Genomic DNA, 27,752 nt, shown 5'->3' with positions numbered 1-27,752 from the left:
TATAGGCAAAAACAGACAATATTGAACAGATAATGTTGAACGTACAGCTTGCTCTAAATGGCCAGTGGCCTCCTTCTGCACTGTAAATTTCTATTAGTCAATGACTGTTTTGCTAATTCTTCCCAGGGAAACCCCTTTTACTCTTTTTTGTCTGGCTAAATCAGTATGCTGCTAATTATCCAGTGCTATAATCCATGAGCCAGCAATCCAATGCATGGCTGGCTTCATGGAGTGACTGTTGAGAAGGGTGTCTGTGTGTGTGTGTGTGTGTATAAAAGAGGATGAACCTTGACACCAGCACACCAAGAGACCAGTAAATTGCTAATTATCTTAAGGTCAATTCAACAATGTGTTAGCATATTACAACATCACAATTAGTCTTCTAAATTATTAATAATCGTCATTACAAATGGATCTGCCCTTGCAGGTTTATAGAACTAATATAAATACTATATAGGTCACTCAAAATTAGATAAACATGATCCACTGATACTTTGCTCTGAATCCTCTATAGGTTATGAATTAGAAATATGACTTTTCCTATCGCAAAAACATACCTGTAATTGTGGTTCACGTTTCATCATTTCTAGTATAATATAACAACCAATAGAGTGGCCTATTAGTACAATCTTCACATCTTCTGGCACATATTTCCTGAGGAACGCTAGTTTATGTTCTATTTGTCCGTTCAATCCAAAGACATCCTCTAGTTCGATGTCTGAAATGAAAAAAGAGGAAACATTGAACAGGATTGTTACAATTTCACCAATGTCACTTCTTGTGGGCAAACTGCATTTTAGACAGACTGATGTTTTCCATTGTAATGTATTAGAGAATACAAAAACGATTGTCCTAAGTGGTTAAGTTATCCTTTTAAAACAGCTTCATCGTTATTTAACAAGAAAGTCCATATCTGATTAGCACTTAAAGTGCTTTTCTTAGTGGAGATTCTCTCTCCTGCATAAAATGTGAACTCTCAAATATAAATCAACTCTTTCACTTTAAGGGAAAGTACCCTAAAAAAGAATAATTTAGCCCTAATGGGGAGAAAACTAAAGAGATGGGGGGAAAACTAAAGAGATTTCTAAATCTTAAGTTAGAAAGCTATAGATCCAAATTTTGTAGCATTTGTGTGGATTAACACAAGGAGTAGATCAATGAATACTGTAAATTTTGCCTCAGAACCTCTAAAAGATTTTGGCATCACAACAACTAATAGCACTAAAGGAAAACTATTATTCAATGTAATCCAGAAAGAATTTAAAGATAAGGCTATGGCTTGTGGCTATTTTTCTCCAGTTAATGCAGTTAGTCTTATTTTCAAATTTTAAGAACATTTTTACATTTCCCAAGTTTTAAATTAAAATGTACCAGTGCTGGGTAGAGCAAGTTTCTCTTCACAAGATTGCAAAAAAGATTTGGATGAAAAAGGCACTTCAGCCTTTACTTATTAAAATAATCCAAAATATGTGCAAATCATCCAGCTTGCTGCAAAGCATTGGCTAGTGTTTTGAAGCAAAGCAGCTTTATGCATTCATGGAGTAAATGTGGAAGTGCAGACCAGCAACTTTGTTCCTTTATAATCCTTATTAGGATCACATGTACACCAACTATCATCTACTAATTGGGTTCTTCTGTACTTCTCAATACAGCATCAAGTTGTTTCTAAAATGAATATTTTGACCAGACGTCAATCAAACTTACTAACCTGTTCCAGCTATTGATTATAATAATAATCATAATAAAAGTTAGGTTTGACAAGCTGCCTTTCATTTCAGGAAGATGTCTCAAAGTACTCCATGGGATTTTACTGTAAAGTACAGTGACTGTATATTTTTTAGGTGAACGTACAGGTATACTTTGATGTGTTAGGTCTATTTTGATTACCCCCCCTATGAAGAAAATATTTCCTTGCCCATAACAATCCTTAACATAGGCCGTCTTACCATGCTTGCTCTCTCTATCCCATCGAGCCTGTCTTATATATTCCTTACCATGGCAACTGAAAGTAATAACTGGACTCCATGTGGAACAGTTATGACTGTTTTAACAGTTCGCAGACTACCCGTTCCAAAGAAGACCTTTACTGATATAAGTGACAAGATATTGTTTCCTTTGAGATAAGGAACCATTTATTTTTAAAAGTACAATATAATACAAAGAACAGAATATTAAATTACTTAAAATGCAGATGGATTTTGAGGTATAATTAATTAGTTGTGCACATAATATAGATGCAAATATGCAGTCTTTCTTTACCTTCAGTTTAGAACATAATTTTCATGCCCGCTGGGAATAGCCTGTGCACAACATTTAATCTGTATATCAAGAATTTGACTGGAACAGCATACTTTTCTATGGTTTATCCTTTCCTACTGAAAAGCAATATATACTTGCTCATGTAACTCGCTACGCATCATGCAATGTTTGACACACAAACCCCACTATTTTGGTTTTAATAAAAATAATGTGCGGTCTGATGTAACTATCATAGTCGAATCTCTTTGAAAAACTTGTCGCAATACAATATATTGCTTTCATTATTCAACTACCACAAAATTCCATACTTTTGCCACGTTAAACTCTTTCTGAAGTATATTGTGACCATACCAGCATGCCTATCTTATAATACTTTTCTATTCAAACAGACTGTTTCCACTGGTAAGTGGCTCAATAACCAGAGGACACAGATTTAAAATAATTGGAAAAGAACCAGGGAGGAGATTGTTTAAAAATATATAAACGCAGCGAGTTGTTACGATCTGGTGGAAGCAGATTCAACAATAACTTTCAAAAGGGAATTGTACATATGCTTGAATAGGAAAACATTTCAAGGTTATGGGCAAAGAGTGGGGTAGTGGGATTAATTGGGTAGCTCTTTCAAAGGGTCGGCACAGGCACAATAGGCAGAATGACCTCCTTCTGTGTCGTAAGATTCTGTAATGTTATGACTAATCTCTCTCAGCGATGTCGTCCGCAGACATGGGGTCAACTTGCATGTGTATGTGGATGACACCCAGATCTACTTCCTCTCTTCCAGCTGTGACTCCTGATCTGCTGATGTTCTGTCAGCTTGTTTATCAAACATCAAGGTCTGGATGGATGTGTGAAAACTTCCTGCAGCTGAATGTTGACAAGACGGAAGACATACTCCTTGGCTCCTGTCAATGTCTTCTCTCTTGTGGCTCTGACCTCGTCAACCTCCCAGCCCTTTCCCTAAGACTTAACAAACATGTGCACAACCTGGAATCAGATTCGATCCCCAGGTGTCCTTCATTCCTCACATCCAGTCCCTGACCAGGACAGCTTTCCTCCACCTGTCACATTGCCCACCTCCGACCATACCTTACGTCCAACGCAGCTGAAACCCTCAACCACCCTTTCTTCACCTCCCACCTGAATTATTCCAACGCTCTACTTGTTGGTCCCCCCAGCTCCACAATCCCTAAACTCCATTTAATTCAAAACTCTACTACCCATATACCCATCCGTACTAAACTCTCCTACCAGTCCTTTCCAGGTAACATTGGACCCTGTCATAGAATAGATCGACTTCAAGATCCTCACACTCGTCTACAAATCCCTTCATCCCATGACACCTTCCTAGCTCTGCGACCTGCTTCCTCCCCACTCTGCTACCCGTCGCTTCCGCTCGACTGGCTCCTCCGCCTGCTTGTCCTCGTCCCCTCTGTTCCACCATCGGCAGCCGTGCCTGCACTACACCCCAAAACTCTGGAACTCTCTCCCTCAAATCTTTGTTGTTGTAAAACTACCGCTACCTGTAGTAATATTCTTCCCTCTCCTTAGAAATTTGGTCAAGTTGTTCCTATAACTACAAAAGGTAATTCCTCTTACGCTTACAACTATCACCCTCTTAGACTAACATAGATAATTTGACTTCTAACATTGTTAGATGTCAAATTATCCATTGCTTAAAAATACTAATGTAATCAATGCCAATGAACTGAACAAAGAATTTTGCTGCAAAAATAGTAAATAAATGGCACGTCATAAAGAGGAATTGAAGTTACAAAAAAAAATCCTGAATACATAATGTTAATTAATAAAGTTTACAAAATTGATTGGGGGATAACTAATGGAAGATTTTGAGCAAATCTGTTACACAAACAGAAATATTTGTTCTTCCTTGTGCAGAGCAACATGTAATGAGGGAAGATCAACTGAAGGGAAGAATTCACATTGAGGCCTTTTACAAGATGAGACCACGTGTTAGTAATAATGAATACCTGATTGTTAGAGGACATAACCATTACACAGACTTATGAGTTTATTTGATCTGCCCACAGAGAAAAGTGTTTGATGTTTAATGGAAAATTTTAAATACAAGAGCTATGCTTGAGATTTTTGATTTGTTGGTAATTGTACATTGCAGCACTGTTCTGATTTTCCAGATATTAGGAATTTTATGTAAAATGAAAAGCTTGGTATGTTACAAAATATATTCCTGACCCATGACACTTTTACAGTTTCAGAACTGTGAAAATAAAACCTACATCAAACCTACCTATATTAATAACATCACAAGGCAGCAGTTTAGATGTACGGAAATGGTTTCCAATTCAATTTTCAAAGGGTTGAGGCCACGGTGGTTAACGCTAGAAATTATACTGGTTTATTTATCATACTTATTTGGTTTTCCAGTGTAAAAATAAAATTGTATCATTAATAGTGCACCTAGTAATAAAAAAAGCATCAAGTGTCATAATATCTTATAGAACTTTATGGAGTTTATGTAAAATCTCTTAATTTGACAATTTCCCAAGTTGTAAAATAAGGTTTCAGAATAAACAAGAGACAAACTAAAATCAAAATTGAAGTCCCATGTTGCAGATTTTCAACTGGATGGTAAATGATTATTCCCTCATCCCATTACTGAGCACAATCAGTTAGTAACACTTCTACCCAAACATCGACAACAATATGCTTAATGTGGCTACTTAATGGAAGCAAACAGATACTGGTTAATTAAGCAACAAACACAATGTACAGTGTATGGAGAAAGATATGCAATATAATGTAATGTGATCACATGTATTGTACAAAACACAAAGTAACATTCTTGGACAGGAAAGTTTTGTAGTAAGATACAACCAAGTGTTACTACTTTTCAAATTCCCTAATCATTCTTCTGGAAAGTTAGTATTTTCAGGTTGTGATCCAAGTCTCTGAATTTTTAATTAGCATTTTAATATCAATTGAAATATTAAAAACATACTTCTAATTGATTTCAAATACCAGAAACAAACTGATGGAATAACCAAGGGGGAGAAAGAATTTAGTTTTCTATGAATTATTCTTTCGGCATTATATTTCCTTTTTTTAATAATTTTTTTAAAAAAGCTGGCTAAAACAAACGAATAAGGATAAAAAACACTTTCAAACTAATTCACTAAATCTGTCGTCACATTAGTTATAGATACCAAAATACGAGTTGCTGTTTTGTCCTCTCCAGGGAATGCAGCTACTTTAAGCAATGACCATCCATCAGAGCAATGATGGTACAAAAAGAGTTCAGAAATCGCCTGACAAAATGCAGGCCCTGGAATGACCGTAACTGACAGCAGGTATTTAAGAGCTAAGATTTGGCTTAAATTCAGAAGCACAGATCTCACTGACAGCAACCATACGTCCCCACTCTGACATTCTTCAGTGAACAGGTTCACTGGAGTGACTGAAAGGGTGTGAACAGAAATGCTTTTCCTCAGACAGAGATATTGTTATTATTTAACTTATACCAATCAATAAACTTTTAGCAATCAGTAAACGTGTACAAATCAACATATTTTGAGTTTGAAATGTGTTGATGAGATTAATAGTTAATGATAATTCTTACATTCTATTTAGTATCTCATACAATGAATTGATATGACTATTATAGAGGCAAACATTGCACCTAATTTGTGCCATTAACAGCCCACATACAGGAGGGAGGTGGATGACCACACTTAATCTTTTTTGAAAGAATTTGTAAGATGGAGGAATTTCGGCAAGAACACCGGAAGAACTCAAAGCACATCCTCAAAATAATGTCCCAGTATATTTAACATCCACCTGAACCACCACAACAGGACCTTGGTTTAATGTTTCATCTGTGGAATAGCTCGCTCATCCCACAATCTGCAGTGGAGAGTAAGCCTGCACTATGAGTTCAAGTCTTGGTGTGAGACTGAAATCCACAACCTTCTGACCCACAGATGAGAACTGTATCACATGAGCAAGACCAATAGTCTGCTGCGTATTCTGTATAATAGACACTAAAAATTATACTCAAGTTCTTGCTGATGACTTCAACATTTCAACTTTGTTAAAAATAAAATCAGTATGAAGTGACTTTGTGCCAAAAATATTTAGAAAATACATTTCCTCGGGGGCAAGAGGGCAAACAACATCTTCTCATGTTCTTCCCTCCAAAAGTTGGGAGTAGAACAACAGTACTATCTACATCCAGGAATAAAAATACCTTTAATATCATACATAGAACGAGTTTGTAAGAAACTTATCCCTACTCCTTCCACAATGGATTCCACAGTGCAGAACTGTTGATAAATTGGCAGTTTCATGAGGTTGTTATTTGAATCTGCATGCTCAGTAAACTCTGACCTTATACCATGGTCTGCATGTTTAGTAAAACTCCCCTATTAACAGTTTTGCTTATAACGTACTGACTGAGGACCCTGATTCCCATGTGCTGGCTGGATCCTGTGCTAAGAAAAAAAACGCTGACTTTCGGGTCGTCAGATTGCTACTGACACCACCTCCTGAGTGAGGTAATTTAAATTTCGACCTAATAACATGGAAGTTAGCCATTGTTTTAGCATGGCAGAAATGCAAGAAGTGCATGCTTAGTGAATGCGGAAGTGCTGACTTTCTGTAAGACTGTTACGGTTTTAGGGATCCTGACAACTGCCTTATAGCGGGGGAGAGGCGAGCAGGAACCAGGGGAGAGGGGAGCAGGGAGCAGAGGGAGGAAATCCGATTTATGTCGCTTTAAATTTATCTCAATGTATAAGAGTCGTCTTTTGTGCTGAAATTCAATAACTTACTCTCAAACTCTACATATAAAAAACCTCAGTCAAACTGCTTTTATATCTGCTTTACACACGACTTCCAGGTGAGCGTGATTGCTTTGCCATTTCAGATTGAACAAACTGGATCAAACCAAAGCTTGTTTTTGAAATTTCAATCAATTGCGTTAAGATACTTTGTGGATTTGCTTATTTGACTGTTTTCAATTTATGTTTGGCCAGAACTGTACATCAGTGTAGAAGAATAACTATAATACCAGCTGCATATTTCAAATTAATGTAAATTAAGTGGATTTTTTCCCATTTTGCTCATAGACATTCATAATTGAACAATCATGAGGTTTGAACCAGTATTTTATCAGCTTTCATAGATGTTCATTGATAATAGGCCTTAAATATTTGCATTCTTTCATGAACATGATAATTTTGGCAATGCAAATCTTATAACTTGAATCAAAAACTGATGGCTGTATATTTTGTAGACAGTCAAGAATTTCAATTTATTTCAAAGCTGTCATTGAAATGAACCACATAGCACTTGTCAACCTTGGACAGGGTTTTGGCTTGCAGATGTGCCCAGGTTTTGCCTTGGATCATTGCAGACCTACTCAGAACTAGTTAAATCCTTAAAAGCCACGTTTACTCTCCTCCCCCAGGGAGATATTTTTTAGACAAGGCGCTTATTCTGTCAAACTCCAAAGGGTGAAAGGCTGAGTTGACCCACCAGGACTGAGACCTTGAAACTTTCTGATCCCAAGCTTACAACTCAACAGTCTGAGCTACCCAAGAATATTATTAAAATATTAATGGACACTGCTGTTTAAGGACCAATTATATCACTAAATGGTTATAGATATTTTAATATTTATAATTGCTTCTCAGATTCTAATGGATATTACGGAATAACAGATTTAAAAATCATCATTGGCTGACTTCACTCTAAATATGCTACCTTAATAATATAATAATCCTTGCATTTGTTATAGTGCTTTCTCACTTCGTTGAGACATCTCAAAGCTCTTCACAGAATATGTTGTTAAGTGGATTGACTGTGTATTTATTGACAAAACCTGGTAGCCAATTGCGCACAGCAGTGTGCCACAAACAGTCGTGGATTCAGTGACCAATTTTTTATTTTTTTTTTAAGGAATTATTAGCCTTGGAAAAGCGATCCATCCACCAATCCTACTTACTGCTAGGTAAAACAAGCATGGAGTACACAAGAGTGGATGATATCAATGCACATCTAAAATGCACAAATCTTGAAAGAAACAGTCAACCTCCATAGAACCAATAGGTCATACATGCCTCACAAACCTACTCGAACTCTTTGAAGACTAAAGGATAATCTGGTTATAAAATACTTGGAATTTTCAGAAAGCATTTACTGAAGTGCCATTTGTTCGACTTTTAAATTAAGTTAAAACCTATTGGTTTAATGGCAAATTAGCTGGTTGGATTGAAAACTGATAGTCAGGGGAAGAAAAAGGTGATAAAAATGGAAAAAGCTCTATCTAGGGATAGCGATGAGCAAAGTTCCATCTGGGGTTATTCTGGATATCCTGCTGTTCACAGGTTTCACAAAGAGATTAGAGAAGAGCATTTCTTGTAATATTGTAAAATGTGAAGATGTTATTGGATGTGGCAGATGAATAATACGAGAGGAATAAAGAAAAATGAATAAAACATCTTTTTTTTCATTGTCTAATTGTGCTTCTCATTCAATCCTCCCTACAACTTTTAAAGTTCAGTCATTTTTATTCAAACATCATGCACCTTTTTAGTAAGACATGAGAGAAGTGGCAAGTGGATTATACAGTAGATAACTAACCAGGTTACAAGAAAACGAAAACCTATGGTCCTGATAAAGAGATGTCCTATTGGTAGAGAAGGAAAAGGATTTGAGTGTAGTAATCGATCATTCATTTACTGGCAGCTTCAAGTTGCTGTGAAGCTGTTATCAACAAAGCTTATCAAATACATCCATTGGACTATAAACTTTTTTTTAACCCTCGTAATTATCTTTTTCAATATTACAACTATCTGGGTTACATTTAACAAAATTGTAATGAGGTTTTTAAAAAAGAGGAAACATGCAGCAGTCCCTTTATTCCCCAAAATGTGAGGAATAAGGGGGCTTCCTAATTGTTTCCCAATTGGGTGGGCCTTCTGCCACTCTGCTCTCATCCTCTGGAACTCCATCCCGCAGTCCCTCGGCCTTGGCCCCTCCCTTGCCTCCTTCAAGACCCTCCTCTTTGACTGTGCTTTCGGTCACCCTCCTTCACCCCCTGCCCTCCACCCTCCCCAATCCCGATCCCCAGCTCGGGTCCGAAACACCTCAGGACGTTGACCTGACGTGAAACGCGCTATACAAATGTAATTTTGTTGTTATTGTTTAAGAGAAGGGAAAACTTGTTCCTCAGCATGTTTTAGATGAGATATAAGTGGAACCACTCTCAGGGTTACTCAGTTTGTTGTGCAATATACTGTTATAAGAAGATGTGTAAGAACATTTTCAACACTCTTCTATTCAACTCTGGCATGAGTGCCATACTCTACCTCACCTTGGCTATTAGACATCTGGAATTACAATTAGAATTACAATGCGATGAAGCCAAATTGGCTAAATTAATAAATTAGTCATTATTTACATACGCTGTTGTTTCTTCCAGAAAAAACAACAACCGAAATGTGGCTATAATTATTTTTCCCAAGTTGCTAAAATGTGAAACTGATTTTAAGGAATTGTGGTTACAACTTGATGAACTCCACATACAGTAATAAGGGAAGTCACGTTTACATCACAATATACACCCCATTTCTTTCCTGTAACCTGTAAACAATGTGGATAAAGATGGCTTTGAAAACATTACATGGTGGAATCAGAAGAAAAACACACATATGGAAATAGTCACTGTAAAAATAGATGTTTACTGTAGGAAATTGAAAAGGTTTATTTGAAATTACATATTAGAACATTTGTTTCATGAATTAAAACAAAAAAGGTATTGTTAAACTATACAGAATAATAGTATAAGCTCTAAAATGACTTACACCCATGTTGCAAACAATGGGTTTAAGTCCCCACATGGGTTTAAAAACAAATTACAACAACAATTTGCATTTATATAGCGCCCTTCACTTGGGGAGCATCTCGTGGCGCTACTAGGCATGAGAGGAGTAATCCACATCCCGTGAGCCAGACCACAAGATAATCATTGAAAACCAGGAGAAGTCTTGGTCCTGAGTTTAATGAATTTGAGATGGAATAGCTACTGTGCCATTCTCATGATAGGACCCAGGAATTGATTACATGTATAAATACCCAGTTCATAGTCACTGTTTGAGTCAGCCTATAGCTATGGTAAAACATTTCACTCAAGAATGCAATTTATTTTATGTCATGTGCACTTCTCACCATAATCTGTTAACAAGGGTAGTTTAACTGTCCAAAGATGTACAAAATGGTTTATTATGAACTTGAGCTGATCCTAGCCAAGCAAAGACACCTCATTCAAAAATCAGTCACGTCTCTGAGTAACCTCTTCTCACTCAGATGAGGTAATCCACCTTATTCTTATTTACACACCATTTTATAAGAGGCTTCATTATCATAATAACAATCCTTTCATTTGATATAGTGCCTTTTCACGTCAGAAGGACGTCTCAAAGCGCTTCACAGGATATACTGTAAAGTGGCGTGACTGTATTCAGTGGGCAAAATCATGGAGTTAGTTACCTGTACACAAAATGATAATCATGGATGTATCCAATATTTGGGACTCAGTATGGAGTGAGTTCAGTCATCTCCTAAATGCATTTGCTCAGTATCTGCTAAATCCAAAAATATTTAATTATCTATGGAAAAGACATTAGCGATATAGCAAAAGTTCACCCTAGTGATCTCTGTTAATAGCAGTTGGAAGGATAAGAACTTGTAGGGGAAGGCCAGTCACAGGGGGCAGGAATTCTTCCCACTCAGCTGGTGTTAAACCTGCGAGCCAAATCCCTAAGGGTAGGAAGGTCCTAGCTGGACACATCGCAGGAACGTTTGCTAGACAGTGTTTTCAAAGGCAAGCTATGTGGCTTTAGCTGGTTCAACTCCAGAAGTATCCCAACACGCTCTGGGGTCCCCAGGCTTTGGCGTTTGCCAACCTGCACCTAATATTTTCTGGAATTAGGTAAGCAGGATGTGTCCCTTTAGGGGGAGTGTGCACTCAATTCCAATACACACACATTTTCATGTGTAGATGGGATGCATGAAACTCAGTCTCGTTAAGTCAGCACTGGTGATGGGTTTCTTTATGTGGCTGACTAGAAAATAAAACACAAAATTAGGTGTTTTCACTGGGGCAAAAAAGGTTGATCTAATAATGTTTTTCAAAATTCTAAAACATTTTGAGGAGATAGTGAAAGATTTATCCTGCTAGTTGGTAAATGTGCAAGTTCAGGATTGTCATCGGAATTCTTATGTGGAACATAATAGGGTTGTTAGAATATTTTGCTCAAATTGAAGTTAGGACAACAAAAACTTTTCAAAGGGAATTGGATTAAGTTTTAAAAAATAACAATAAACATGGTATGTAAAGGATATAGGGAAACAGAATAATAAAAGTAGTTAGCTCCATTGGAGACGCTGGCACCAGCACAGGCTCAATGGGCTGAATGACTTCCTTCTATGCTGTAATATCTATGATTCTGTTCTAGTTGGCTCAGAAATGGATGGAGTGATTTCACTCTTTTGTTATGTAACATGAATAGCAACTCTCTCTATCTTTGAAGTAGGAAAATCAGAATCCTGTCAAAAACTACTTGTCTGTGCTACAAATAAAAGATGACTTTACACATCGTTTTAAGAGTGCACTTCAAACCTTTCACAGGTCAAACTACATTGACTGTTGTTGTACCATTGATATAAAGTCATAATGATGTTTGATCTCAGGACTCCTTTTTCGCATCCAGTGCAGAAAGAACCAAATTTTATCGCACTGAAACATCTCAAAGAGCAACAAAGGTAATAACTTTAATTTGGAGTGACTGTTGGGATTGTAGGCCAGGACAAAAGGAGAAACTCCATTCTCTTTCTGAATATTATTGAGGGATTTTTAACATCCACCTGAAACTGTCACACAGGGCCTTGGTTTAATGTCTTATCCAAAAGATGGCAATCAGACAATATAGCACTTTCCCATTACTGCAATGGTGTGCCTGCTGACAAACTCAAGTCCTGATGTGGGGCTTAAACCAACAACCTTTTGACCCAGAGGAAGAATGCTACCAATTGAGCCAAGCTAACATTGCAGCAGTTTATTTGGTGTTTAACTCTCAGGAGTGCATATTTTCTGGACTCTTGAGAGTTAAACACCAAAAGTTAATAGACACATACAGTGGTGTAGGCTTGGTACAATGTTCAATGCTATGACACACTCTTGGATCCAGACAACTGTGCAAACAATGTGTGCTTTGCTCAGTTTAAGACAACATTTGAATCCTTTGAATGTATCACATTGAACACATTCCCATTCACTGTTTATTCTCTGCAACGTGCTTTTCCAAAGATACATTGTCCCATCAAAAGTATTGGTCCCTCAGGCAAACAGCATTTAATTGATTTACTCTGAGAGTAAAGTCTCTGGGTTTAAACGTCAAAGAGTGCATTAAACCAGTCAAACATTCGTAAAAGTATTTGTTTAAAAACAATGTTGTGGTCCACAAACCTACAACTGTATTACTATCAATTACAGAGTAATAATAGTGAAGGAAGTATGAGTCCATCATTATATGTGAATAAAAAGTGCTGATCCCTGGTGGCTCAGTGAGCAAATGCAGCATCTGTGCTAGTTCTCAGCTTCACAGACCACAGCCAGGCAACCAGAATAATACTGCACAGTTGGTCTATGTGTTACTGGGCTTGGGAAGAAAATCCGCCAAGGTTTGTGCTCCTGATTACTAATTCTACTGGAAATGTGGTGGATGTGTATAGGATCAGGCACAACTGTGAGCAACACCCTCACCTGCATGATTGAATAACAAATTGAAACTCCCTCACTAATCATCTACGAAGAATGGCCATCATTCAGACAACATCCCAAAATCACACAGGATGAGAAGGCCCTTTGACCCATTTGAGCTCACCCTTCCAGAAAAAACACCATATCATCCTCCTATCACAGTTAAGGCTGACACTCCAATGCAGTGGTGAGGGAGCACTGCAATGTTGGAGGTACTGTCCTTCAGATGAGATGTTAAATTGAGGTCCCATTTGCCTATTCAGGTGGATGTTAAAAATCATAAGGCATTAATCGTACGAGAAAATAAATTCTCCCAGTGTCCTGGCCAACAATCATCCAGATAAAATTGATCAGTCAATTCAACAACAACAAGATTACATTTGAATAGCGCCTTTCACGTCGGGAGGATGTCCCAAGGGAGATGGGTTGGGAGACGTGGAACAGGCCAGAGCCGGCTGAGCGGAGGGAACGGGCGGGTTGGCAGGGGTATAGGAGGTCGCAGAGGTAGGGTGGGGCGAGGCCATGGAGGACTTTGTATGTGAGGACCAGGATCTTGAACTGGATCCTCTGAAGGATAGGGAGACAGTGGAGTCGGGCGAGAATGGGGGAGATGGGGTCACGGAGTTTGGTGCGGGAGAGGACACGGGCTGCAGAGTTCTGGATTATCTGCAGCCTGTGGAGGGAGGAGTTGGGAAGGCCGACAAGCAGGGCGTTTGCATAGTCGAGCCTGGAGGTGATGAAGGCATGAACTTCATAGATGTTTATAATAATACTTCTTGCATTTGATATAGCGCCTTATCATGTCTTCAAGACATCTCAAAGCGCTTCGCAGAATATACTGCAAAGTGAATTGACTGTACATTTTGTGGGCAACACGCAGCAGCTAATTGTGCACAGCAGTGTCCCACAAATAGTAGTGGATGGAGTAACCAAATGATGGTTAGTTGTTTATTTGAAAGGATTATTAGCCCCGGAAAAGTGATCCGACAATTGACTAACAATCGGGTTCCTACTTTCTGCTAGGTAAACAGAGGTATGTGGATTGAGAAAACTTGCCCAACGTTTCGCCCTGCCAAATCAAATCCAGGTCCTCTGGTTTGCGAGGTGAGTGCTCTAACCATTAAACTATCGGACTCTGCTGTGCAGAAATTGGCTGCCTAGTTTGCCTACAAATACACCATCACTACTTTACTATGAAGTGCTTTGAGCCATGTTGACTATATGATAAGCTTTTATACTTCAATTCGTTTCATAAGCCTTTATAGGGGAGTCCTGTAGCTCAGTGGTTAGAACACTCACCCCGCAAGCGAGAAACCTAGGTTCGATTCCCAAACAGGGTGAAACGTTGGGCAAGTTTCCTTACTCCACATGCCTGATAATAATCCCTCAAGACAAAAACCAATAATAAATTAGTCACTCAATCCACGACTGTTTGTGGGACACTGCTGTGCACAATTAACTGCTGCATTTCGCTCACAAGTGTACAGTCAATTCACTTTGCAGTATATTCTGTGTTTTGAGTGCTTTGAGACATCTAGAAGACGTGAAAAGTGCGACATCAAATGCAAGGAAGGAAGGATTATTAAGGATGAAGTACTACATCAAATGCAAGAATTATTATTATTATTTTCTGATCAATGGAAGGAACAGGTGTAGTGAGCAATGACGGTTTCTCATTCATTCTTTCCAATATTCTTCTGTTTCAAGACATTAACATACAGAACAGCTCAGATAATATTGATAAATTCCTAAAGCTTCACTCTTGCAGTTTTTCACCATCAAATGTGCCTTACAACACATCCATGCAGATGTATCACTGTTTGTATCTTTACATCACCACCATTATAATTCTTTAACATAATGTTTCAACTTTATATAATTGTCTTGAAAAGTCATAAAAGAGCCAATTTCCTCTTTTCAAAATTCACCCTTGATAAATAACTGTGACAATGCTATCTTGGTGATATTGTTGTTGGTTTCTAATTGTTTCTTTGATCTTCTAATATCAGTCTTCTGGCATCAGTAGATCAAAGAAACTGTAATCCAAACCCTGAGTACGATGTAACCCAGATAACCCTTTAAAGTACAGTTTTATGTTCGTTTTTCATTTTTTTCAGGTGGACCCATTTTGACCTGAAATTCTGATGTTTCAGAGAGCAGAGAACAAGAAAAAGACAATTATACCGCAAGAGAGCTGAGTGGTGTGGGAACAGGCACTGACTAACTGAAAATACGACATTAAAATGCAGGGAGAAGATCTGGACTTGTAACTGAAGAGATACAGAGAGCAAAGATCAGCTGATGAGCGAAAAACACAGCAAGTTAATGAGCCACTGCAATTGCTACTGATTGTGTGGAACAGGGAACACTTGGTGATGAGATGTAGCAAAAGATGCATTAAGTCAGTTAAGCTTGAAGAGAATTGGTAATTGGATTCAGGTAAGACTCATTAAAATTGTGTTTTGCTCACAAAATAAAAAAACAGGTATTTATTTTTCAGAGTCTGTTTTTACTTTTGATAAATAGAAAAAAATCCAGGTGTAAAATTTAATACAAAATCCTCTTGGGTAAACTCAGTATTTAATTTGGAACATCCACTTTTCTCTCACATCAGAAAATCCGTCTGGCTCCAATGTGAGTTCCGTGAATACATTCAAAAGCCGTCTGATTAAGCTCCGGTGAAATTGCTTATTATGCATTGACTTTCTGTGAAAAAAANGGTATATATATTGACAGGAATCGGTAAAAAAACTTTAATGGCCCTTAGATACTGGGAGTCTTGGGAACACTAGTGTGGAAATATCAGGTTATCCTCAACGTTACAGCTTTCTTTGGCTCATTCTACAAACATTGATTGATTACTATACTGGTACAACTGTGAGAGAAAAAAAACCTTTGCACTAAAAAAGTTGCACAAATCATTTTGGTTAAGAACTGCAATTTAACACACTTGATATTGTTTCGAAGACTAATAATATTCTACATTCATATATTTTAAAATTCTCAACTTATATTTCCATGTCAGCTGAAATAATGTCAGGAATTTATATACCTAGTGGTATACCTACAATGTTTCCAATCTAATTGCCTAGCATAAAAATAAACAAATTATGAGATCTAAACAAAGACAAAAAATGTTCAGCATCTAAATACCAGATTAATTACACTTTTTTAAATCTATTATTTTTCTATAATATTCAGAATATAATTGTAACATGCTGTGAATAACACCTAATATTAACGCAGTTCAAGACACAATACTGTAGTATTGAACTCCAGTGAGCTGATTGTACCATATATTGCTGTTGGCCATAACATCTTCTAGTCAAAAGCGGAACAAAATATAAACAATAACTCTTGACAAAACAAAAAAATTTCCAACACAAATTCTATTTTGTGGACCAGCACAAGCCAGGTTTAAGATTTTAATTATGATTTATGGTTTTCTCTACCACTTTGATATGTTTTAATGTGATAATTTACAATATCAAAGTCAAGTATTATACTGTATATCAATCCCTTCATGTCCTCGCCACATATTTATATTATTCTAGCTCTAAAGACACTTTTCTGGATCTCTAACTTCCATGAATCAGCCCTACATTCATGTTAACCATAGATTACGCTGACTTCCAGGAGACCAGTGCAGGGTCAAGAGAGTTCACTGTGGGCAATTAACAAACTTTCTTTCCAAAAGGCGCATCAAGTTGTGAAGTAGCTACCGAACCTAGTACAGCATATCTGAGGAAGCATATGGGCATGCATAATGTCATTGACAAGGACTACTAAAATGGGAATTGCAACGTCTGAACTGATAAGAAAATCTTCTGCACCATGTTAACCTTTGACTGAAAAGAAGCAGGTACACGTCTCACTTTACACCCCTGCAGTTAAGGTTTGAGTGATAGCATCCAGTGAGAATTGTCAGTTCTCAGCTGATTGCTGGGGCATGTGCTGGGGAGAAATTGAAGTTGGATGAAGCTAAGTAAACAGAGGTCATTAGCCAACGGACAAAACTAGTCTAGGTACTGAAAAGAAGTGGTCAAATTTGTGAAGCAACGTAAAATTTTACCGTAATTGAAAATTGAGAAAATCATTTTAAAAAACTAATCGGTGGAGTATTGCGGTATTTGCTGGTTGACCATTCATTTTAATTTTTTTAAAGAGAAACTTCATTTCTTTTGTCCCAGTAGAAGAAAGAAAGACAGGTTTCAATCATATGACTGATAAGCGCTCTACACATGAATCCTTACTGCTGTGCCTGCCCTATCCCAACCCACTGCAACAAGCAGAGAAGTCTCCAAAATACGATTCATTTAATAGTAAACAAATCCATCAATACATTTTGATAGAAACAAATATACAGCATTCCCAGTATGTTTGTCTGCATTAAAATTCCCCTTTAAATTTGGGACCACCAATTTTAGCTACGAGTTAAAAACATTGCTGGAAAATGAATATGAGTCGTAGCATATGTACTGTATAACTTCTCTGGATCATTGCCATTCCTACTGTGCAGACAGCTGTGTCCAATGCATTGCAGGTTGCCTTAAGTAAAACACACTGAAATTCACTGAAGTCTGTCCTCTGATAACAATAACTTAGTCTGCAAGCCAGTTCACAGCTCATCCACCACCAACTTTTATGGCAGGTTGAAATCCATGTATTTATGGTAAGCACTTGCCATACTTCTAAAAAGCTAGTGTCCTGGACTAAATACATTATGTGCCTAAATACTGATGTATATAGTTCCAGTACTTTGTGTGAGAATCAGCATTTGTTGATTGGTGTAAGGAGCTACAAATAACCTTTTAAACTCGCCAGAGTGAGCAGATATGAAGGCGTACAGCACTCCCAAGATACATGCAGCAATATGTAGAAAGTTGTGTAGCACGAAATGTAGGGGCAATGGAAGAATCATGTTAATTTTTCGAGGCAGCCACAGGCTTAATAGAGGTGGGTGGTCTGGGGGTATTTAGTTGCCTTTTTATCCCGCAGTCTTGGGTATCTGGAAGTATTGTTTTGTATTTACTTTCTCTACCACAGCTAGAATTTTATACACCTCTATCAGTTACAAGTATCTTTTTCCTACTAAAACACCCTTTGGAATGTCACAATCCAAAAACTGTCTTTTAAAATCAACTCATAAGCTGGAACTGTCGAATTTGATTACGGGCCAGGAATAGGAAAACAGAAAGGATAACAATAATAAAAACATCAATAATCCTTGCATTTCATACACCACCTATAAAAGTCAAACTGATGTCACAAAATGCTTCTCAGGTTTTATTGTAAAGTGTAGTGACTCTATAATTTATATGAAAAATATCAACACCACAGCCATTTGGCATACAGCAGGCACCTAAAACAGCTTTATCTGGGATAAAGGAAGCATGGAGAAACTTCCGTCTCTTTTCGAATAGTGCCATGACATTGTTAATGTCTATCTGAACGTGCAGATAGGATTCCAGGTTAAAGTTCTCAACTAAAAGCTGGCACCTCCAACAATATTGAGCACCCCCAGCACTGTACTGGAACGCCAGCTTACACTGTGAGTTCAAATTCCTAATGTGGAGGCTGAACCCACAACCTTCTGACTCAGAGGCAAGGGTTACTGGCTGAGCGAAGCTGACACCCAGGGGTAGTGTGTGCCCTGTGGGGGCCACATACAAAGCTCAATTCTGGGGCGCCCTAACAGTATTACTTGTGGCGGAGCTCGAGCTCCTCAGTTCTCGGGAAACCAATAACAAATCCCCAGGTAACCAAACTTAATGGGTGCATGTCTCTCCCCAGCGGTGCGGCTATTGGCTGGAGGGTGGCTGATGTGGACCTGTAGTTGCCGCAGATTGGCTACGGCGAGCTGTCCATTACGCAGAGTGTCCACCCCTCCCCCACCCACCGCAGGTTAGGTTGGTGGGGAGATGATTGCTGCTTCGGGCTTCATGCAATTACACAGTTTCCATATGTATAATCACTGCCAGTGCTGACACCTACTGAACCAGGCTGAAAATTTGGTTGACAGAAGGATGGTTGAACAGAAACTTTCTTTAGAGAAGAAAAAAAAATAGAACCTGTTGGAATAAAAATTCTGAGTATGACAAATGTGTTCTTTTACCAAATGCTTTCACTTAATGAACAAACTTACAATCTTGGTCCTTTTTATGGCATCAGTCAACAACCATTCAACTCTTATATTAAAGTTTAACTGTTGGTTATAGTTAAAATCAATAGTTGGATGACATTCAAATGGAAGAAGTAAAATACTGTAAATTGTCATGTAGTTACTGTGTGGGGAACAAGTCCAAATCCATAGAAATCTTTTTTAAAATTCCTAAAAGCCAATATCTTTCCGATTCCAAAAGGGGATTACCTTTCACTGACATCTGAGCTGTTCCAGAGGTGGGTCCCTGTTGGAAAAATGTTGTAAGTGCCTTGGACCTATGGAAAGCAAAAGGCATTCCTTTTAATAAGAATTCATAGCTGACACAAGTAGCCAACACACACTCTTGGGACAATTAAGGATTGAAAATTCAAGTACACGTACTGGAAATCCTGACTCTTAAGGTATATGGCACAGTCTATCAGTATTATAGGAATAAACTCTGCTTGCCAGAAGTTTCCTTTCCCTTTTTTTCATTGGAACATGAAAAAATTGAAAGCAGATAAGGCATTTTGCCATCGACTGAATTGGGTTCAGGCATAAGAAACATACGTCATACTTGTGGATTGCAAGTCGGGTCAACCAGCAGTACCTCTGAGAATTTAGTCAAATATTGCTGCTCTCTGGTTCAGCAATGTCAGTTGAGGTTGCAGCAACAGGAAGCTGACATGCTGCAGATCTCAGTATTGCTTTTTGATCATTACATCCTACTTCTTTAGCCCATTCAAAAACATCCTCTTTAATCATTGCACTCAATAACCTTTGGAAAAAACAATTCCATGCACTCTCAATCAGGACTCTGAAAGTTGTGAGTTCACTCGACCTCTAATACCAGAATTTCAGGAGTGTGATATTAAACTCAGATTTAAAATGGGGAAATTGTTGGTAAAATGAAACGCAGGTCCTAATTGTCTGCAGCAAGCTTGTTAGATACTGTAATATGTGAATGTAATGACTCAGTGGCACAATAGGTAACGTGTCTGACTACAGATCAGGAGATTCTGGGTTTGACTCCTGGCTAGATTGGAAATCTTAATATTAACTGGGAGCAAGCACAGGTGGTTCCTATGTTCAAGAAAACTGACAGAACCATACATTGAGGCACATTAGCCTGACCTGCCTAATTAGAAGACAAATGGGAGTCAATTTCAGAAAGAAAATGGAAGATTATTTGTATAACAAATAACCTAATAAATAACAACCAGCACAGGTTCATAATGGGTAGGTCATGTCTGACCAACCTCATGGACATCTTGTTTGATTTTAGGCAGCCATATTTTGTAGTGTACCTAGACTTCCAAAAGACTTTGACAAAGTACTACATGAGAGACTCCTTCACAAACTGATGTTACCAGTATCAAGGTTAAGATGCGGACATGGATTTTAAACCAGCTGAAGGGAAGGAAGCAAAGATTAGTTGTGAGGGGAGTTGGGTCAAAATGGTGTAAGCATTAATTGGGGTACCTTGGGGAGCCTCTTGTGCCTTGTATATATTCATGACCTAGATTCGCAGATCCAGTGCAAGATAATTACATTTGCAGATGATACCAAGTTGGGAGGTGCGGGGGTGGGGGGAGGGGGGCAGCTGTGGAATCAGAAGATGCACCGAAGATCTTAACGAGAGAGCTTGATAGGATACTGACATTGGCTGATGACAAGCAAATGAAATTCAGTACAGATAAATACAAGGTACTGCATTCAGGAAATAAAAGTAAGAGATGCACTTACTCCATGGATGGGATACAACTTGCCAAGAAGGAAACTGAAAGAGACCTTGAGGTTAGTTGACTCATTGCTCACCATGTCAAAACAGTTTGAGGGAGTAATAAACAAGGCAAACAGGATGCTGGGCTATGTCACGTTAGTGAGTTCAGATTCTCAGACGTCAACAAGATGTACAATAAGTTATACTATACAGTCTTTCATGTTGGGAGAATGTCTGAAAGCCCTTTCAAAGGCTGAGTGGGAGCCTGGGGGTGGGGAGTGGGGGGGGGTAACGGAGGAGGTGGTCAAAGAGGTAGAGCATCAGGTAGGAAGTGTGAGACAGAGGGATTTGGGGAGAGACTTCCAGTGGGTGGAGGCAACCCAGAGGTGACCATGTAAACCAGGATACGTGCACAGCCACAAAATCCTGCTCAAGTTTACAGTGCTCTGATCAAGGTAGATCTGAAGGATGCCATTAGAGATTTGGCCGCTATGATGTAAGGGGGCTGTCAATGAGGATGATCCCTACTGTTAGAGGAAATAAGCTATGACTTTGAGTGACGATTAGACAAGAGGCTCTGGGCCTTGAAAAGAGTTGTCTCAGTGGGGAACTTAGAGATATAAGATTTTAAATGCAATTGCGAAAGTAAATATGATATGCCAGTGCAGCGGAGCAAGAGGCTACAGTTCAAGTTAGCAAAGAACAGTTTCACAAGACACCAGGAAATATTTATTCAAGAGGGTAATTAACAACTGAAATAGGTTACCAGGGAGCGTGATTGAGGCCAGATTGTTGGACTCATTCAAGAAACATTGCGCTGTTGTAATGGGGAAGGGTGGGTATTGTGGAAGGGTGAGATTAAATGGGCCAAAGGGCCTTCCCTCTTCATCTAAACCCATCTTGTGAATACTGTCGTTACAAAATGTGCTGATGACATCTAGTGGCAGGTACTGAACATTGCACTAACTTTTGTTTTTATTGACAAGTAATTCAATCTGAAAATCTTTAATAGTTTCTACAAAGCTTAGCTGTTTATTGGGCTTTTTAAATATGGCTAACGTCAAAGCAAATGGGAAAAGACTGCTGAAAGATTATGCACAAAACTCCCCCACTACCATCTTATCTACAAATACATGGTCACTTCACTTTACAGTAAATCATGTGAAGTGCTTTGACATGTTTTGACAATGTGATAATATTAAATGCAAGATTATTATTATTTATTGTCTGGTTTGTACAATATAAGGTATGTTGTCACTTATGTACTCTTCCTTCTTTTCTACCTAGTGAGTTCTTTGTTTCTCCTTCAGAGCAAACAAGCTTAGCACACACTGTCCGAAAACTGGTTCAACTGAGCTAATATGCTGCAACCTCTTGAAATTCAACAGCTAAAGAATGAGACAAAATGCCTGTCTGCTCTCTATACATTATGAAAATAATATTACATCACTTTTATCTTTTAAAAAAATTATAACACCACAAAAGGTAGCATACTTTCTGAAAACTATTTTGATAAACAACTATTTGATAAGTTTTCTTTCAAATATTGCTACTTGTCATCAAATATTTTGTCATCAAATCTGCTGTTTTGCCTTGTTTAAAAGTGATTGCCATGTTTATAACTAAATATAGTTCTTCAACATCAATGAAGGTTTGAATTATTGGATGGAGGATTTTTGATGTACTCCGTAAGGTGTTGGTAGCTCCTAGTGTGGGTCCATAAAATATTTCATGTAGTATTTTACTCCCGAGACTACCTTAAGGTGAACTTTAATTCATATAAATGCATTGGATGCAAATCAATTCAGATTCTGCTTCATAATGAATCCTTAAAAAATTCTTGAAGAAATCTGTTAGATAACGTTATTAGGAACTAGCCAGTCAAGTGATCGTCTAATGTCATTTGGAATGGAAAGCATAGCATCCTCTTAATCTTTCCACTGCAGGAAAAGATAGCTGTGCTTCCAGTAGAATAAACAGGGCATCATTTTTGCTGTCTTTAGGGCTTGAGTTGTTTTGTCATGTGACAAATGTGACAAATGGACAGTACTTCTGTAAGCCAGAAATTATATATATTTTTCTTCTCGAGTTTCAGGCTTCTTTCGTATGTTCTTTTAAGAAGGTTACATTGATCATGTTATGGTTTGCCATGGTGCTCGTAAAATCTGTTTAGTCTCCAAAATACTGTCAGTCTGACTCAAAACTTCACCTCTGAGTCAGGATGGCATCAAGCCCTACATCAGGACATTGAGCTTACAGCCTAGGCTGACACTCCAATGCAATGTTGGGGGAAGTGCTGCATTGTTGTTCTTCAGATGAGAAGTTAAATAAAGTTTCATGCAGACATTAAATATCCTACAGCACTATTCTAAAAGAGAAGGAAGTTTCTCCTGGTGTCCTAGCCAGCAATCATCCAGATAAGATTGGTTATTCACTTCACGGCTATTTGTGCAATACTACAAATAGACAATAAAACCCAAAGAGTTTTGAGATGTGTTCATGACCTGAGAAGGCACTGCACAAAATGCAAGGATTATTGTAATTCTCTCCAATTATGAACTCTCAAGTGTGTCATATATTCCTCCTGTAAATATCACATGGCACCAATCCTTTCAGAGTAATGAAGGTCATCAACAGGTTGGATTACCTGTCTAATCTGACTTGCAGAAAACCACATTTGGTATCTAGAGCAGTGTCTTGGTTTTGCTGCTTTGTAGTTGACTTTCCAATGGTTGGCATTGGATAGTCTTTAGGATCAATGCAGATTCACAATTGTTAAATTTCACTCCTCTCATCACACTTGATCACTGGTTTGAGCACTTCTGCTGCAATGTATCAACTGCTTTCTCGTACATAACAGGAATATTGCGTAAGAACTGCACAGCTGATTTCACATTTTGGTCTATCTTGCAGACAGTACAGGCTTTCAAACATGAATCATTTTCTTACAATGACTGACTCATCATCTGTATTTCTATTATCACATTATGCATTAGCAACGAATTAGAAAAAATTCTGAAATGTTTCCACATTAAACAATGTTGTGGCATTCTTTTGGCAGAACTTGGAACTCAAGATGGTTTGCAATATCTTCTTCACTACAATTCATTTACATCTCCCTATCGGATCTATCAGAATCACTGTAATACATTTGCTTAGCTTTGCTCTTTTAGAAATCATCTTTTGGATTTTCCATAGTATTTGAGTATTTTTGGAAAGGAAACAGATTTCATGTAGCTCCACAATTGAGCTGAAATTAACATCCACATTGCCATTGACCCTCAGCTTTACTAGCAATATTTTTGGAACAGGATTTTCTATTGTCCGAAATGTATAATTGTACTCATAACCTTGTGGCAGTTTACCTTCCTGGTAGAAACTACCTGGTAAAATGCTGACCAACTGAACCCTATTGCAGCTCGTGTCCTCTCTAGAACTCCATCCCGCAGTCCCTCTGCCTCGCCTCCTCCAATGCCTCATTCAAGACCCATCTCAAGACCCTCCTCTTCGACCGTGGTTTCGATCACGCTGCTTCCCCCCCTGCCCTCCAACTTCCCCGATCCCGACCCTCAACTCGGGTCCGAAACTCTGACTGTCCAGTGCCTTGGGAGACGTCTTCCTGATGTGAAAGGCGCTAAACAAATGTAATTTTGTTGTTGTTGTTTCAAGCCATAACTTACAATAAATCTATTTTCTGCTATTACGATCTCTCATATGCAATGCTCACCTACAGCTGCCGAATATTATCAACAATTTAAATTTACCAATGTAATTTTTTACTGCCACAATCCATGTAAACACACTATACACATCGACATGATCACCCCTATTTAGAATGATGAAAGCGATTGAGTCAGTGGAGGTGCCACTTATTGTCCTCATTCAGTGCTTAATATCTTTAAGATCAGGTTGTTGTATTCACGACTTTATACAGGCAGTAAATGCAGATAAATTATTACAATTGTTATGATTGTCGATTTGTCCCAGTTTTGTTTCTTCCAAGTGTGAAAATTGGATAACAATTTATCAAACATAATTATCAATGTTACCTGATGAAAATCAGAAAAAAAAGATCTTACACCAACCGTATTCATAACATACAACTTCAAGCATATACAGTGAGTGTACTGTAACCTCTTAAACTATAGTAGGTGCAAAACAACCACAAGTGGCTATCCACTCTTATCTGTGCATTATTCAAATATAAGTCAAATTACAAAATTAACAAGGCTATAATTTGAAAGTTGTTCTCACAAAAAATTTCTGAAAAAGCCCTGTGATGACAGACGGCAAACCTGTAGTTAGTTCTAGGTTTGATAATGCCAAGGCAAGGTTTTTGACTGCAACTGCTCGAAACTTGGAAGTAAGACATTTCTGCAGAGAAACACCCCAATTCAAATGACAATTCCCTCACAGAGCCAAACAAAATCTATTAACCTGCTTTTAAGAGGAGTCAGCAGTTTTTACAACCAAACATGGCTTACTAATTTGTTACTCAGAAACCTCATCAGAGATTCTGGGCTGACCTCTTGGTTGCCTGGTCATAAACCTTTCAGCAGATAGGCAGACTCCAATCTCCACATGAGTTTCTATTAATCTTGTTACTGGTTCTAAATGGCTCACACCCTGTTAACTCTGCATTACCCAATGCTTCTATATCTGAATTCCGCAAGCAGATTAACCAAATCCTTTCCAGAAACTGAAAACGAGGCAAGTGACCGGTCCGTAAACATAACACGGCTATTTACCAGGAGCACATGTCGTCATTCCTGTATTTGCCATTGAGCTTGGAGAATTATTGGAAAATTGGTTGATCTGGAGGCCAAGTTTCCAGATGACGTACTGCATACTTCAGTATATTGCACTGAAGGTAGCTTACAATGTGTTTCATGGAATTGTTTGGATAGCAACTCACAATGTTCCAGGGAAATTATTAACATAAATTACTCAGTCTTTAAACAAACCAATCCCATTGGCATCGATGCAGTGAATATGTACATTTGTAACTGTATATTCACATTCACTTCCTGTGTCAAAGTGACTACTGTTGTTTACTGACATAGTATGAATTTAATTGTATGAAGAAAGGAGCTTATTAAATTCCTTTTGCTCAAAGTCAAAACACCAAATGCAAATCAGTAAAATGTCCAAATCAGATTTGAATTCACCCAAACTGTACACACAGGATTGCTTTAAAATAGAAACTGGTGTTATAAAAATATCTTTCCAATTTGGGACATGAAGAATGGAAAGTTCAGGTGAACCTTTTCTTTCACAGACATGATTTCTTAAAATCTAAAGGGAATTAGAATTAGATGGCTATACAAATGTAATTTTGTTGTTGTTACTGTTTATTCTGGGGTTGATGAAAGTGTTCCACAGGAAAGTAATAATATTCCCAGCATCTCGTGACAGAAGCTGCATCTCTGCACATAATCTCAGGTAAATTATGCCTGCTTCAGGTCGGACTTGTAATCTTGTGAGGAAAACAGTTTACTTTGTGAGGTGTCTCTTCCGATGAAGAACTGACAGCAATGCTATTGCTTCGCTGAGGACCGTACAAAGATAGAGACAGACATTGAGCAAGGGAGGATACAGCGGGGAAGGGGGCGGTTGAATAAGTAGGTTTAAGGTAGGACTTAAAACGTTTTTCAATTTTGTAAAAATGCAAAGTAATAACTCTACTGAAAAAATTGTCCCTAATCACTTCCATATAATACGTGGAGAGCACATCAAGAAAAATCAACTTCTTCACACAGATTTCCACTGTACATACACAGTTTTGCCCAAAATCATGGATCTGGGATTTTTTGTTAGGATGCTGGAGATGTACATGAAACTCAACTAATTACAAGTCTTTGTACTTATATATTGCTTTTCACACAAAATGAATGTCTCAAAGCATTTAACAAATATGAATGGGAGCACCAAGGAGAATTAAAGATAACAAAAAGTAGCTGCTACCGAAACTCCAACCAACTTGTGACTATTCTTTTGGAGACAGGTATGTGGAGATAAATTGGCTTCGAAGTCATACTCTCAATAATGGAATATCAAAATTAAATTGTTCCTCTGTGGCGGTCGTGGTTGTCCAGTTTCTGAGTCAGGGGAGTCTGCACTCAAAGGCACCTCTGGTGACATACAGCCAAACAACCTAACACATCTGCAGGACTTGGAGGAGCAGACCAATCAAGGGGGTAGGGATTCTTTTGATCTTAAAATCTAAAGTTCTGATGGATAGGGTAGTTTTAGTTAGACAAGCAGGTGGAAAGCTTGGCAGACAATCTTTTGCAATGAAAAGCTAGAAAGCTAGGCTTTTTGTTGGTTAAACTCCATGACGACCTGAACGCACATTCTGGGGTATTTAAGCCTTGACTTTTGCCAATTTGTGTCTATTTTTGTAAGTAGGTAAATAATAATAATCCTTGTATTTGAAGTAGCGCCTTATCACGTCTTCGAGATGTCTCAAAGCACTTCACAGAATAAACTATAATGAGAATTGACTGCATATTTTGTGGACGAAACGTGGCAGCCAATTGCGCATGGCAGTGTCTCCCAAACAGTTGTGGATCGAGTGAAAAGCGATCCACCAATCAACTAACAACTGGGTTCCTACTTACTGCTAGGTAACCAGAGGCGTGTGGAGTAAGGAAACTTGCCTAACGTTTCTCCCCGCTTAGGAATCAAACCCAAATAGGGTGTATCCCTCCAGAAAGAGAGCATACATTCCATACAGATAAATGATTACGTGTAGGTGGCATACATGGAAATCTCAGTGTGGTTTGAATACCTTCAAGCAAAGTAATGCGTTTCCATGTGTGTTAAGAGAC

At 38.2% G+C, this 27,752-nt stretch overlaps 1 protein-coding gene across 2 annotated transcripts in view; it reads right to left on the bottom strand.

Annotated features, from left to right (window-relative positions):
- ldah (lipid droplet associated hydrolase) overlaps positions 1–27,752 on the bottom strand; it is a 164,666-nt gene that overhangs the window by 49,456 nt on the left and 87,458 nt on the right. For both annotated transcript variants that reach the window (XM_007906982.2, XM_007906983.2), the window contains exon 5: positions 558–718. In XM_007906982.2, coding sequence (XP_007905173.1) covers positions 558–718 — 161 coding nt within the window. The remainder of the gene's footprint in view (positions 1–557; positions 719–27,752) is intronic.

Source organism: Callorhinchus milii, unplaced genomic scaffold, assembly GCF_018977255.1.
Source record: "Callorhinchus milii isolate IMCB2004 unplaced genomic scaffold, IMCB_Cmil_1.0 Scaffold3, whole genome shotgun sequence".
Lineage (NCBI taxonomy): Eukaryota > Metazoa > Chordata > Chondrichthyes > Chimaeriformes > Callorhinchidae > Callorhinchus > Callorhinchus milii.
Note: the sequence above shows the minus strand (reverse complement) of the source record. Positions and strands in the feature narration are given on the sequence as shown.